The sequence below is a fragment of the Strix uralensis genome, chromosome Z, assembly GCF_047716275.1.
Source record: "Strix uralensis isolate ZFMK-TIS-50842 chromosome Z, bStrUra1, whole genome shotgun sequence".
Lineage (NCBI taxonomy): Eukaryota > Metazoa > Chordata > Aves > Strigiformes > Strigidae > Strix > Strix uralensis.
The window spans coordinates 84,498,044-84,513,773 of record NC_134012.1 but is presented as its reverse complement, the minus strand read 5'-3'; the positions used below and the strand labels follow the sequence as shown (position 1 = coordinate 84,513,773).

Below are 15,730 nucleotides of genomic sequence, written 5' to 3'. Positions count from 1 at the left end.
AAGCTACATAAAAGCAAAGAAACAAACAACTAACTTAGCAAGTGGCAGAAAAGGCTATTATTAGGAAAAGGCTAGGCAAACTTGACACATAAATTGAAAGGTATATAGGCAGACATGCACAAAATTATAATATCATAATGTTTTCTCACTAAATACATCTCAAAACATTCAAAGCCTGATTTTCCAAGAAATATTTTCATCATTGATCTATATACATACATACTCTAGCAACTATTTTTTTTTGTAAGTATTTGTAGGAATGTGTCCTTAGGAAAAATAAAAAACAATTGTGGATTACAGTAGATTAAAACAGTCTAATATAATCCACTCATAAAGGCAAATATGTCTACATAGGTTCTGAATATGTTTTAATCTGCTTAAAAATTTATCAAGGTGAACCAATGCTACTTTCACACAGAGAATCAGTGTAAGGGTTGGGACTGGGATTCAGAAGTTCCAGTGCTTTAAAAAAACAGGTTCTTTCCCTGGTAAACTGATGCTTGGTACCACCCATAGGCAAATTCAAGTATTTTTCTCCTTAGCCTAAAGACATAATTTTATAATGTTTTATTTTCTCTTTAAGTAATGCAGTTTTTAAGGCAGAGGTTCAGTGCTGGTTTTAAGCATTCTTCTTCACTTACCTGGTTTTGAAGGCAAAACTTTTGTTGTCAGTTTTTCAATTTATTTCCTAACCTGATGCCTTTGAGACTTTAGGCTACATCTGGTTAGTTTACAGTTCTTCAAGAAATTAATTTACTAAATATCTGAGCCCTCAAGAGGCTGGTCTGCTTTTCTGGTAGATCACAATCCTTCATCAGATACTATGTCCTACAAAAAGCTATGCATTATTTCATTAGACAGTGACAGCAGGAAGCAAAGGAGTTTTGCAGCTGACATCTTATTTTGCCTCTACCAAAAGAACAAACCTTGGTGTCAAAGCACGTAGGCTGGATCTAGGTCAGAGGCTTTTCTTTTTCTGAGAATTCATCTGAGTTTTGCTGATGACCTGTTCTTAAATTCAGATGCCCTAAAACTGCAAGTGCTTACCAGAGTCTGCAAGACTTTCATGGTAATAAAACAATACAAAGAAAAAATTATTTAGCAACCTAAATGCCACCCACAAATGATGTCTAGGCATGTCCTGGCTTTGGCTGAGATAGAGTTAATTCTTTTAATAGTAGGTAGTATGGGGCTATAGTTTGAATTTGTGCTGGAAACAGTGTTGACATTTCAGGGATGTTTCAGTTATTGCTGAGCAGTGCTTGCACAGAGCCAAGGCCTTTTCTGCTCCTCACACCACCCCACCAGCAAGCAGGCTGGGGGTGCACAAGGAGCTAGGAGGGGACACAGCCGGGACAGCTGACCCCAACTGACCAAAGGCATATCCCATACTATATGATGTCATGGTCAGCATATAAAGCTCGCAGAATAAGAAGGAAGGGGGGATGTTTGGAGTGATGGCGTTTGTCTTCCCAAGTAACCATTACGCATGATGGAGATGGCTGAGCAACTGCCTGCCAATGGGAATTGGTGAATGAATTCCTTGTTTTGCTTTTCTTGTGTGCACAGCTTTTGCTTTACTTATAAAACTGTCTTTATCTCAACCCATGAGTTTTCTCACTTTTACTCAGATTCTGATTCTCTGCCCCATCCCACCAGGGAGGCACGAGCGGCTGCGTAGAGCTTAGTTGCCATCTGGGGTTAAACCATGACAAGGCATTAGAAAAAAAGAAAAAAAGACTGAGCGACTCATGAAAAAATTCGTTTTCCTCCTCTACCAGAGGTAGGTAAACCTAAATCATACAAGAATGTCTGAACTTTTGGGGTATCAACTTCATACTCTGAGGGGAAGGAAGGGGAACACGCTCCTCTTCTAATTCCTTTGAGGGAGTAGACAGAGCACCTGAGTGACTTTTTAGCATTCACCTAAGAAGTGAGGAGCACACAGGTCCCAGTTCCAGCAGCTCTAAAGACAGGAATGCCCTTGTACAAGGAGCAGCCCATGCCCACTCAATAACTCCGGACCCCCTCAGGTAAAGCCACCCCAGCACAGGGCACAGTGCCAAGGCCAGCCTGCAAGGCCAGCTCAAAACCGTAACAGTATGGCAGAGTCATGACGTTGTGTCACTGTGCCCACACTTCTGGTCTAATAGTAAAATTCACATGAACTCAAAAAGTGATTGGACAATCTACTGGAAGAAACGCACAGAAATGGCTGTTAAACACATGGATACCAGCTCTGGATCCAGAAGTCCCTCAGCTGCATATTTCTGGAAGCCTGTAGGATATGCTAAAGGAAACATCACTCTATGCTTGCTGCGGTGTGATCTTCCCTGGGCATCTGCTCCTTGATACCCTTGGAAAGGGGCCAGACAGACCACGGGCCAGATTCACATGGCCACTCTGTTGGTCCCACAGTCCCACCTGAATGAACTCTTAACAGCTGAATCATTAACCTGGATGCAGCCATGCATTCATTTTGTCTTTTCTCTCCTCTGCCCACCTTCCTACCTCTCCCTCAAAACTAGAGGGACTAAAGCCATTGATATATAATTCTAATTTCATGTTCAGTATTTTGTATACACTGTTTCATTGCATTATTTTTACCTGATTAGTGATCACATGGGATATAACTCTCTCTTACTACCACGTGTAGTTTTTAAACCAGATTATTTGTTGTTGATCAGAGAAACATCATTTCAAAGATATTAATTCCTTTTTCTAAACTATTTACCTCCACTAGGATTTTTATTAGAAGAGGGAAAAAACGTACTTTGAATTAGTGAAATATGGAAAGAGCTACGACCCAGTCATAAATAGGCTTCATTGTCCTGTACTTTGTTTCCACAGATTAGTGAATACAGAAAAGGACTAAGTCATAAATTACCTACTTTTCATAGGTGCAACTTTTAACCAACTTGCCTTCTCACAGCTTCATACTAAGTATTTATGAGATACCCATTCCATCCACACAGCAACGGTAATGTCATTTAACTGTACAGAAATGCTTGGAAAGCATACGGGATACCTTCATAGCTGCAACATAAAAAGCAAAAAAGTCTCTCGCTGAAATTAAGAATTAAACTGCATGCTTTGATTACAGGAAGATCCACAAAATTATCCTGCAGAGAAACTATAACATGCACCTGCCGAGTATTTTAAAGAAATTCAGTTTCCTCAGTCTAGATACTGAGGATGAAAATGCTCTGACTGAAATGGGTAAGGCTGAGGAAGATGACCAGCCCAGAGGACAAACCCTGGGGAGAGGCCAGTCATGGGAGGTCTATGACTGATGTCTGAGGGAGAGAGGAACAGGAAGAACACCATGATATTGAGCAATGGAGGATGAACAGTAGTAACAGTGAATTGCATTTTGTGTTGTTTACACATGGGTATCTACAATGACCAATGGCCAAACTTGTCCTGGGTTTTGTTGCAAGAATGGGCGATAAGGGAGGAAAGCATAATACAATTTCTCATCAGCTGACTTCAGGTACTTCATTTGATGGCTGACTTGGCGAGTGTCCCTAGGCTCCCTACACAGTCAGCAAAAATCAAACTCCTGCAGATGGTGATTCAGAGTAGAAGGTTAATGCAGGTGCTCTTTATCACCTCCAGGGGAGAGTTTCTCCACCAGCTGCAGCAGGACACCATTCAGCTAAAGCCACCTCCATTAGCTTCCTGAGCTCCCCTGTTGACCATGCCTCTGTTTTCATGGACAGACATGCCTTCCCATTTCTTCCTTGCTCCAATCCAGTGGAGAAAATAAAATTCCTAAGGACAGTCTTTTCTCTCAAGCTATGTTTTTATTTTATGATCCATGGTTTTGCTCTTACACTTGAATTTGATATTCAGATCAGGACATGGTTTGGCCTTGCAAAGGCTGAGAAAAGTCAGTGGAGCTCTGTAAGTGGTGCTGGAGATTGGACTAGGTGAACTCAGTTCAAGCGCAGTGGCTTTAATGTAAGCATACTACAGTGAGACGGTATCATAAACCACAGATAGGAGCAAGCAAGAGACAAAGAAAGGTACCTAGTGAGAACACAGGAATGCTTAGAATGCAAACTTTGTAACTATTAACTTATTTGGATAAAGTTATACAGCCGAGAGCACACAATGAGAGTAAGAGTTTTTGGATTCAGGACACATATTTGAATATCCGCAAATTGAATGCATGGCATTTACTTTGCTTGAAAAAGGTTGAGAAGCATGTTAAATTGGAAACATCTTAAAGGACTCAGAATCTTATGAAAATACCATATATTTACCCCCAAAATTGTGTTATCTAACTTCCAAATGGTTGGAAACCTTTCTCAGCTAGAAGCTTCATATTTACTGGACACCTGCTAAATGACAAAATTGATCCTAAAAATCTAATAATCCACTGCATATCTGTTATATGTTTAGTATACTCAAAAGAATAGTCTTTTTTATTATTAGTTGGTCCATTGAAACAAAGTAATCAAGCCATTCACTTAAGAGAAATTCAGTTATGTTTGCCTTGAAACCAGTACCCACAGCATTATGTATGGCACTGAGCATGAACAGTGATAAACAATCATCTATTTTTATTGCAACCATGTTTTGCATCTTTCAAGTACACAGGTACAGACAAGTTTTAGCTGACTTAAAAACAAAAACAGTTTCATAATTCCCACCAGAAAGTTACAGACTAAAGCTTTCGTTTCATTGAAATTAGGTTTAAAATGGTCTTGAATCAAATTTAATTTCAGATCACATGGTTATTTCTTCCTTCTGAAGTTTACATTAAAAACCCCATAATTCTTGATGAAAAAAAGAAAATAACGTATTTTTCAGATCCAACCTTTAGAATAAAATCTGTGAAAAGGAACAAAATCACTCCATGGGAAGAAGTTCATCAGAGGACAATATATCAAAGCAGATTTCATTCATCAAAACAGCAAAATTCCATGGTTTTCTACTATCTTTTAAAGTTAAATTAAGAGTCATTACTGATTAGAAACATGGGTTATATTATATTTGGGTGAGTTTTTCATTGCTACTATACATATTTAGTTGTTAATTCAGATTATGCATTCAGTGTCACCACTGTAAGTGAACAATTTAAATGGTATTTTTTCGGCCTTTAACATTATTATTCATAAGTAAATTTTGAAGAATATCTTCTAGATAGTCTGTGTACAGATGGCAGTATATTAGCTGTATGAGCAAGCATTCAGCACTTTCTTTTGTCAAGTCTGAAACATTTTAAAAGCAAAAGAATAAAACCAACAAGTTTTGTTAAACCCTTCATCTTTTATTTATTTGTACACATGCCAGCTTTATGTTTCATCAAATCACGTTGAGATGGATGAGTGCACTGGCTCATACCTTTTTTTTAAAAAAAGAGACTTCTGCTTCAGATGTTATATTTCTATTTAAGTGCCTCATTCCTTCTTTCTCCTCCACACATTACTCTATGTGTGTGTGTTTTGCCTTTATAATTCAATTAAGCTGGTTTAGAATGAATATATTTTATTGGTCTGCCAAACACGTTCAGTTAGGAGCAGTGCAGTTATACCACTATTTCTGAGGGCATGTGGCATTTCCTGGATGCACTTCCTGCCGTCATTTATGTTACCCTTTCCATAAACATCTGCTTTGTAAAGATACTGACTGAAAAAGCCTAAGGGAACCTTATCCTTGCATATTCATACAACTCAGAAATAAATTAATTACTTTTAGAGTAAATTTTATACTACTCCATTTAGGCACGAAGGAGTATGTAGCAGAAGGAAAGTCTTGCTGCAAGAGTAAGGCCGTGACAATCAATCAGTGTTAGAGAATAACAAGAAAGTAAAGGCACATTTTATATATTCTGAATTGCATCTGTGTTTAATATACAGAGATGAGGGTAAGGGACAGGCAGCCTTTAGGTAAATGGTAAGAGTTATGAGAGCTTATACAGAGACATCCGTATCGGTTCAAAAATTCCAAAGCCAAATCTGCCATCACCTACTGGAAATGTAGCATGCCTGTCCATTGCCATTGAGTCTACCTTTCCAGGGTAAGCTCTTCCATCTTCTTTTCACACAAATCTTAGTAAAATTTATATTTCGCTCCCACCAAAGGTTTTTGTCATGCATCATAAACTTTATTTCTGAACATCTGGAAAAAGCTATTCAAAATAAATAGAAAACTCCTTCAAATAGTCTTCTGTCAGCTTTGTTCTAGGAACATTTAACTGAGTTTAGATTTGGTGTAACTTTTCTAGTTGTATCTAAGTGATAAATTTAAAATGTTTTTCACTATTAGAGATTAGCATAGAGATATTAGGTATTATTGCAAAGTTTTACAAATCATTGGTGCTATGCCTTTATTCCTGACCACTACTCAATTACTCTGTGAAACTGAACTAGCAGTCTGACGCTGCTTGAAAATATTACTTCTAAGTAGAAAGTTGTTCAAAAACAGTCATGTGAGTCCCTCGCTATTTATATCAATATAGATTATCCTTTTTTGATTATATGTACTATTGACAAAGTGCTAGGCTACCCTCAAATGCAAGCTAACTTCATCCTCTTCCAAATATAAAAGATCAAATACAGTGACTGCACTCTAATGTATTTTTGCCTAAAAAATAAGGACAAAAATCTTTTACAGAAAACCAAGAGAAATTACATTATCTTATTTTATTACAGATTAGGGCATCTCGGGTGGATTAAAATGGTACATGAGATGGACTGGAAAATGTACATGAGTCATCTGTGAATAACATGGGAACTGTTTTCTTGTCTCATTCAAATGCCAATCTCTCCAAAGAGATTGTTTCAAAGCATCTCTCTCATTGTATTAGCAGAAATGCAAAATGTAGGTAAAATTGTGTTATTGAACTAGACCTGATAGTGTACATCTCTCTCTGCTCCAATTCTATTCATATGAGATTGCCATGAACCTTTTGTAATAAACACGAGCCATTCAAAACAAAGAGAAAAAAATATTAAAGTCATGTCAATAGCGTTTGCTAGAAATGTAGGGAAAACTGGTTTTATTTTTACACCTAGATTAAATAGATTAGTAAATGATTTATAGCATCTTTTTAAAATAAATACTCTGCAAGTTTTTAATGTTAAACTTTCTATTCGTCCACATGAGAAAAAAAAAAAACAAAAACAAAACCAACATTGAATATTATTAAAAGTGTATGCAGATCAGAGAAAGTCTCACCACAGGGCTTTGTTCTTTTCCTTACATTATCAGTAGTAACTTCTAAACAGTAAATGAAACAGTCATAAGACTCCAGATAGCAGAAAGAAAACAAAATATATTTAAGAGGCATTTAATATTTAAAGTAATTTATACAAGAAAGTGCTCACTGCTTGCTCATACAAGTAATACACAGACATCTGTACACAAACTAGCTAGAAGATAGTTTTCAAAATCTACTCAGGAATAATAATGTTAAATAAGATGCTGCATATTTCAGATAATGTAAAATTTGTGGAACACTACTCTATTTCTCTTATAGAAAATCCTTGCCGTCATTGCTATTAAATTACTTCTACCTGAATTACTTCAGGTTGAGTCTGCTCAAATGAGTGTATGTGCAGAAAGCAGGAGGAGCAGGAAAGGGGAGAGAAGGGAGCAATGTTAAAGAAAATTATCCTACTCTTTTAAAACAGGTAAAATACATGCAGCCTAAATGTAAATGAGTTGTGTACATCCCTGGTTTATATGTATAAAAAGTATGAGCACAAACAGTTCAGACATTAAGAAAAATCAGTAGATTAAAACAAATGAAAGAGAACAGTAATGCCATATATTTCCTGCTTTTCTCATGTTTTGGTAATCAGAACTGGATGCAAATTCAGACTTCTAGTTCTACAGGGAATTCTCCTTGTTTATCTTTTAACTTCATTCTGAATTAAAGTGAAAATATGAAATATTAAAATTTCCATGGAAGGAGAAGTTCAGAAATAACCAGATTTAAAAACATTGTTATGATACTGTCTTGCTTTCCTCTGGGATTCTGGGAATCCAGTTTACAGATCTTATAGACTACTGATGTAGGTTGGAAGGACACAGGTCAATGGAAACAAAAATATCTCAAGTGTCTGATGTATGAGCATGGCTCGGTTCAGAATTAAATGACCCAGAACAAAGTACCTTGCTTTGCTTTTTTTGTAATCTGAAATACAAGCATTATAAAGGCACAATTTTAGGTGGCCAATTTTTATGACTAATTGCATCTCAATAGAGACTTCTCTCCAGATGTACTTTAGATACTAAAGATGAGTCAGGTGCTGAATAGCCATGTGTAGAAAATTCAAATTTGATATGGCAAAACCCAGTGCTCCTGAGAAAACCAGATTGTGATATGGCTGATAATGACCCCTTGACAATAATATGCAGCCTGCGCAAAGCCGGTTATCTTTACAGAGTCTTAAAGCATACAGATCAAGATTTAGACTGTGCATACTGTGCATATTAATATAGTTTTGCAATGAAAAGGAAAATTATTTGCTGAAGAACAGCTGTATATGAATGGTATTCGGCTGGATGTATCTACACCTAGGTTTATTCTAGAAAACCTGCTCTGGCACAAAATATTCCAAGGGTTCAGTTTTTTGATATTCCAGTTAGAGAAGAAGGCAACCCACGGAAATCTACTTCAGAATAATTGTTCCACATTCATATCCCCGTTCAACATGCAGATAAACACTTACTGTTAAATTTCTAGAGACAGAGCACAGTAGACTAATCCAGCTCCCCCAGAACAAAGGGAACACCCTTTTCTACAACAGAGAAGCTGCAGTTAGCCATGAAGTGCTTATAACTCCTGAATACTCATTTTAAGGCAAATGAGGGAACAAGGTTCTAAAATATGACAGGTCCAACTTAAGTTTCTGCTTTAGTTCATATTTTTTATTAAAGAAATGGCTTAAGGCATGCTTTATGATGTCTATTATTTCTCCCTAGAATGCCTATCAAACACAGCATTAGACTTAACCATATTATGTGCAGTTTCTTGTATTCCTTCCAGTTTAAGGCTTACATAAAATATTTTGTAATTTACAGTTACCAGAAATCCCTTCACAATATACTGCAGTATAGCATTTATGAGTTGGGTTGATTCATGAGGGAGAAACATGGAAATTTAATTTTGATGATAAATGGGCAAGTCCCTCCTTGCATTCACACCTTGATAATTTCCTACTATCTCTTATAATAACGAAGAAGTGTGGAAATAAATTAGTATCTATTAGGTACATCAATTTGCTTTTGCATGCTTCCTCTAACTAATTCTTTGATTATTCTTATCCCATATAAGGAAAGAAACAGAAGCATGCAAGGCAGTCAACTAATTCATTTAACACCTGTTATCACATCAGTAACACAGTGCTACAATCACAAACACGGGTGTCCTAATTTAGATCCTTCCTCTCCGCTGAGCACCAATGTCTACTGAAATAACTATCACCATCAGCATTAAATAATTATATCAATACTACAACATTGAGTTAAAGTATTTCAGTGACAGTAAAGTAAGGTATCAGGGCTTGTGACAATAGCTGGGTTCATAATGCTAAACAATTTCCAAAATTAGTGGAGTTGTAGGATTATAACTGGGAATACCTTCTTTGAAGGAATGTTTTCACTTTTGTCTCAATTGTAATCCAAATATTCATGGATAACATGAATACTCTCACTAATGTTAAACTCTCAGTAAGTTTAAAATTCCCCTGTAAATGACTTTGCACCTTTATTTTTCAACTTTGAAGGTGACCTCAGTGACTACGTCAGTGCTGTGTGCAAGAGAGAGCAGTAATTGAATTCTGAACAGCTGCACATACTAGAAGGGATATTATTATTATTTGCTGAAGATTCCCAAAATATGGGTATCTTAGTCCTAAGAATATCGGTTACATATTGTTGTTACTGGTATTACCGCATTTCCAAATGGTGTTGTACATAGAGCACTTATCTGAGTTGGAGAATTCCCTTTATTTTGATCATAGTCTCCCTCTGATAGGTAATTTCAATCTTTTATCTGTTTTGCACAGACTATATGAGAGGACAACTGTGCTTTTCTGTTCTTGTGCCTCCTCTGGTTTCAGCTGCAAGTTTTACTCCTAATTTTCTAAAGAACTATTGGCTCAAACTCTGAGGTATGATAAAGATGTTTGGTCTATGAGTCATTATTACACTAGTCTGAAGAAATGCAGATCAGAAAGCTGAGGATAAATCACACAAGGAGCTGCAGATAATAGGCTTTCTAAGCCAGGGAGAAATTAGGCAGTATCATTAGGAAAGTCTGAAACTTCTTCAGAAAAGACCTTTTTTAGGAATGAAACTCACAATCCTAGTGTTAAAAAAAACGTAGGAATGGCATCAGAAAGCCATATACACTCACGGAAGTAATTCACTGTTATTTTGTCTGTAATGGATTGGTTGGAACATGACTTAAAGTGAGTGGAAAAAAACAGCTGCTGCTTACTTTTATGTTGCATTTACTGTTTTTCTTGTTTTATAAGAGAAGTGCATCGAGATTCTGGAAGAGCACAAGATCCTGCCTGTCACTAGTAACTCAGCATTAATAAAGTCAGTGCAAACAAATGGCAGTAAAGATACAGAAATGGGCAAGTGGGATCACATTTAGAAAAATTAAAGGAAGATGCTGGCTCTGGCTTTGCTTTCATAGCAACACGAAGGCCAATATTAGGAACTGTCCAAGAAGGCCAATCTGAAGGTACAGATACAATATGGGTTCATTAGTAGTAGTAGTATTGAAGACAATATACCAATGCGATCTGAACATTTTTGTTGAACTACTTAAGCTGTAGGTTGGTGCAGTATTAACCAGTAGTGAGGTTATTCCCTTTTACAGAGAAGGCTTTTCATTTCATTTCATAGTCTACTTCATGATGCACTATGACATCTTTATCATCCTTTCAAATACAAAAACCCAACCTATTTATTTTGCTTTAATTGCATTCAGTCTCATTATTAAGACAGGCAGCAATCAAAATGCAGCTTGGTTTCATTATCCTACTCCTTTGTGACACTAAATCTAACCTATGTTATTTTTCTTAACAGTAATTCTAAAGTAAAACCATGAGCATGCCTATGGAATTTGAATACTTTCACTATCAGCTTGTACAGAAGAAACAGGCTTCAGGAGAAGGCTTTTAGAACAAGTTCTTGCACTCTGCAGCCTGAAGCAACTAATGTGTAAGACAGAAGGTAACTAAGGGCTGGAAGAGTACGCTGGGCTCTGTCAACTGAGGAGACAGCATGTTATTCTCATGGCATCCTTCCTTTAGCATCAAGTTATCCGTAAATGCTCTGGTTTGTAACTGACTTGCATATTGGAAAACTAAACATTTTTTGGCTAAGCACACATTGGCTTGAATAAGTCTTCATGCCAATGATCACCATGAATAAGTGTTAAAATTTTACTTCAAAGCAAAACTGGTGTATTACCCTGAGGTTAGCCCTTGTAACAATGTCGTTCTGAGGAATGTACATTGGAGTCACAGTCTGAAACACCTGAAAAGCTCACACAAACCATTCCCTACTCAAAAAAAGATTGAAATTCAAATAGGAGAATTTTGCCTTTCTTAGGGCAGTTGTATTTCAGAAGTACTTGACTCAGAAATTTGAACAAAACTCCAAATGGATGCAAGTACAAGGAGTTATCTTTACCTACTACTCTACCAAAATCTATGACTAAAATCTGAGTAGAAGGGAATACTTTGACAGAAAGGTGCATTAGCTGGGGCTAGGGAAGGACTTCCTGACAATGATGGTCTTTCGCCATAGCCATCACTACCAGTTCACAGACAAAGAACTTAAGGGCAAAGGAAATAATAAGATTCTTATCTGACTTTCTATCTCAACAGCATTTGAGTCCTAACCCTAGTATTAGGTGCAGTCATTTCAGTAACAAAAGTTTCGAAATTCAGAGTAGATTAAATTTTTATATGCTACAGTACACCAAGGAGTAAGGTACCCCTCTTCCCAAAGCTCTTGCAGTATCAGGAACACAAAGTCCTTCCAAATTCCAAAGTCAGCAGTCGGTTAGACTCCAAATACACCAGCAAAGCATATAACCATCATCACCATCATCATTGTCATCATCATCCTCCTATTCCCTCTATCATTTCAGAGGACTGATATTCCATGATGGCTTCTCTGTCTGTACTCAGTGCTAAAGAATTCACTTCCAGGGCCTGGAAAGCAATTAGGAAACATTTCGTAACATCATGAAGAAAGAAAGGAGAAAGAAGGTCGGAAGAAAGGTCTAGCTGCCTGCCCCAACAGTAGCCTTAAACATGTTCCTGGTACCAGGCTGGCAGTCAACAACTCTTTTTCTTGCCATAGGACTAAAAGACTGCCCATGCTGTGAACGTAATCTTGCTCAGTTTTCAGATCTCTCCACAATGTTCATTCAACAGCAAGAGATTCAGTTGCCAGACCAAAAAAAAAAAAAAGGTGCAGCTTTTAAAAAGGATCTTTCCAAGACTGTGTGTGGCCAGTAAGGAGAGAGTATGGTTTCCATAAAAAAACCTGAGCGTGGGCAGGCAGAAAGAAGGGTCTTCCTGAGCATGTGCACAGTGTGCAGAGCCTTCTTAGATTAAATGTAGCTCTTCCTATGGAAGAGAGAGAACTTAATAGTTCAGTGTTCTTTAAAAGTTAAATACTTCAATTAAGTATAATCCAAGGCTTTCTTTCACTTGTGAGCATGATTTACATCCAGATCTTTAACAAGGCAGTAGAAAATGTACCCTTTGTAAATGTGAATGGAAGATGTTACAAAGCAGAACCCAGAACGCAGCAGAATGCAAAGACGTGCCAGTCAGCATTCTTGTGACCTACTTTTATTCGTAGCAATCCCATTTTTGAAGATATGTCACTATTTTTTTAGGAATGCTGTACAATGAGGTGTCAGCAAACATGCTGCTTATCATTAAAGATGTTGCTTGATGACTGCAAATATTTGTCTGTATGACTGACAATCTTAGTCAGCGAGCTCCCACTGTAATGTGCAGTATCAGATTTCTAAAGGAACGAGTATCGTTATGTTTCTACAGTAGAAATATGTGGGACTGAGCAAGATGCCCAGCTACTTTAAAGGTGCTGTTTTATGGATTCTAACACTGTAAAAAATGGAGAGACACATGTTTTCAGAGGGCCAATGAGAGTGTTGCTTGGGGCTTTTTCTTTTTGGTATAGGCACATTTCAACAACTTTTTCAGTGTATTTCCCATGAAAATGTTCTGTGTATTACCTCATTATCTGACTTGATAAAAATGACTTAATTTTTCACAGCCATTGGTCTTTAAGGCAAGCAGAACATCATTACCCTTCCTTATAAATAAGGCACAGCCACATTCCATCCTTGAATAGTCTGTTCACACACACAAATTGTCATAGAAGTAAATGTTTTACTCTGATTTTACTTAGAAAAAAACTCATGTCAGTTGTTAAGTTGCGACAACTTGGTAAAGAGATCATGAGATGACCCAGAATTTATTTACAAAACAAACTGAAGACAACATTAGACGAAACAAACACCAATAACATGCCTTCAGAAGCATTCTGAAACTAGACCCTAAATTCAAAGTACTGGTGGACTGTTTCCAAATTTCTTTTGGTAGCTTTCTTGAGGGTAAGAGGGTTAATAAATTAAAATGACCTTAGAACTGAAAGTATTTTCTGGCTCATTTACTGACAATGAGTCAATATTATTTTATCAGTGATAAGGGCTACAAAACAAATTTCTAGTTCATTAGCAAGCCAGACAACAAAACCCAGAATTAACCTTGAATAAATTGCAGGGCAATGTTTTACTAGGCATATGTATTTTTACACTTAAGTCTGAAGCTAACTGTTTAAAAAAATAACGTTTAGAAAGCACAATGAAAAATGAACAATACTTACAACCATACCGTTTAGGGACACCCAGCAATCTGGTGGGAAATCCTGGAGTAATGGTACTAAAAACTGCAGACAACCATCCCAGTGGCACAGCAGCAGCATCATTCCAATCAGATTAAAGATTCTCACCACAGCACTGGCCAGATCATATGTCATGTGGAAAATCTGTGGATGAAAATTACAGGTGATGTACATGATGCAAATCAGAAACACAAAGCATTTAATTCTCATTGGGCAGGCTAAAGGCAAAGAAGTATCATCCTGAACTTCTAAAAAAGCTGAGATTTCTCAGCAAGGACCATTAATTTGGGAACATTAATTTGGGCAGAGAGCTGTGCTGACACACCTGACTCCTGGCTGCACACCAGTGTTACATAAACTGCTGAAAAAGGCATCTTTTGGATAAGAAGTCACCAACTAAAGTGTTTTCTTAAAGCCTACAATTCCTTTCAGTTGAAGCAAGTCTCACAAATTAAAAAAGCCTGGTAAAGGTAGTGAGACCATTATTTGTCTATGAACTTGGTGTCCAAATACTCACAAAGTTGTGGGAGATACAAATTCAAGGACACGTTCAGAAAAGATTCACCTTCACATTTCTTACCTTCTTAAAAGCACCAATATTACAATATAAGTAATTTTACATATTTTTTGACTTCTATTTCTATACTGTTAATCCAATTTGCGCATATCAGTTCGCCAATCAAAATGACATTGTTCATCGCAGCAGTTTTCCTAAAATACTGAGAATCCTGCAGCTACTACATCTGTAGTAGCTAAGTTTATATCAAATATAATCATTTGGATTTCAATATATTCCTCCATTCTTAGACAAACAATGTTTGCATCTGAAAAGTGTCTTAAATCACACATATATTCTTAAAAACAACATTAAAAAAACACATTAAAAAAGTGTCAAATCACACATATATTCTTAAAAACAACATAGACATTTTCAGGTTTGTCATGGGCAAATTTATTGGACAGCATGAACAGTAGCAGTCAGCTGCCAAATAGTATGAAGAAAAACAATCTATTTAGTACTTTTCTATTGGTTTTAAAGTACTTCCAAACTACAAATACAGGCATATTCTTTACCTATTACACAATTCAGTTAACTCAAGATAAATGTTATGCATAATTACCACTATGCAGGAGTTCCATTTAGAAGATGGAGAATGCCCACTTGGTATTTCATGGAATTTTAAGTAGAAAATACTATTTATTTGTACGGATAGACATAAAAATCAGAGGCTCTAGTGCTGAAAACATCACATTGCTAGAAGTATACAGGCATATTGGCACACAACATTTTGCATTTGTAAATAAGAGAATTCACATATGAAAGAGGGAATGTCTGTATCTTACTTTTACATATCTAAACTAAAATCAGAGATTAAGTATCCACACTGTAAATGAGTGCAAGTGCAAATATGGAGAATGTGTTATGGTATCTTTCAATATCATTTTCTGTCAGTGAGAGTTTGTCCTTGTTTGAAAAGGATGGTGTGTGTTTTGAGTCCCAAAGAGCAAAACTGGCATAGTAGAAACATACCTCAGACACAAACTTTATGAGCAAAACATTTTTTCAATCAAACATTTTAAGAGAATATATTCCAAATCCCAGTTTGATAGACACTGGAAACAGATGCTTGTAACATTATTCAAAATGTTGTGTCTTATCCAAATACCATCTAGCGCTTGTCAAAATTGAGGAGATGACACTGATATTTAGGGGATATATAAAGGGAAATAAACAGAAAAGTGCCACCACTACACATTTGTCTTGTTAAGAAATGTATTTACGTTACAGCTACTTCAATAGCTACAG

General features: G+C 36.6%; 1 protein-coding gene across 1 annotated transcript in view; it reads right to left on the bottom strand.

The window, feature by feature from the left end:
* Nucleotides 1–15,730, bottom strand: part of HCN1 (hyperpolarization activated cyclic nucleotide gated potassium channel 1) — a 207,737-nt gene that overhangs the window by 85,842 nt on the left and 106,165 nt on the right. The window contains exon 3 of the mRNA XM_074856351.1: nt 13,906–14,067. Within this exon, the coding sequence (XP_074712452.1) occupies nt 13,906–14,067 (162 nt within the window). The remainder of the gene's footprint in view (nt 1–13,905; nt 14,068–15,730) is intronic.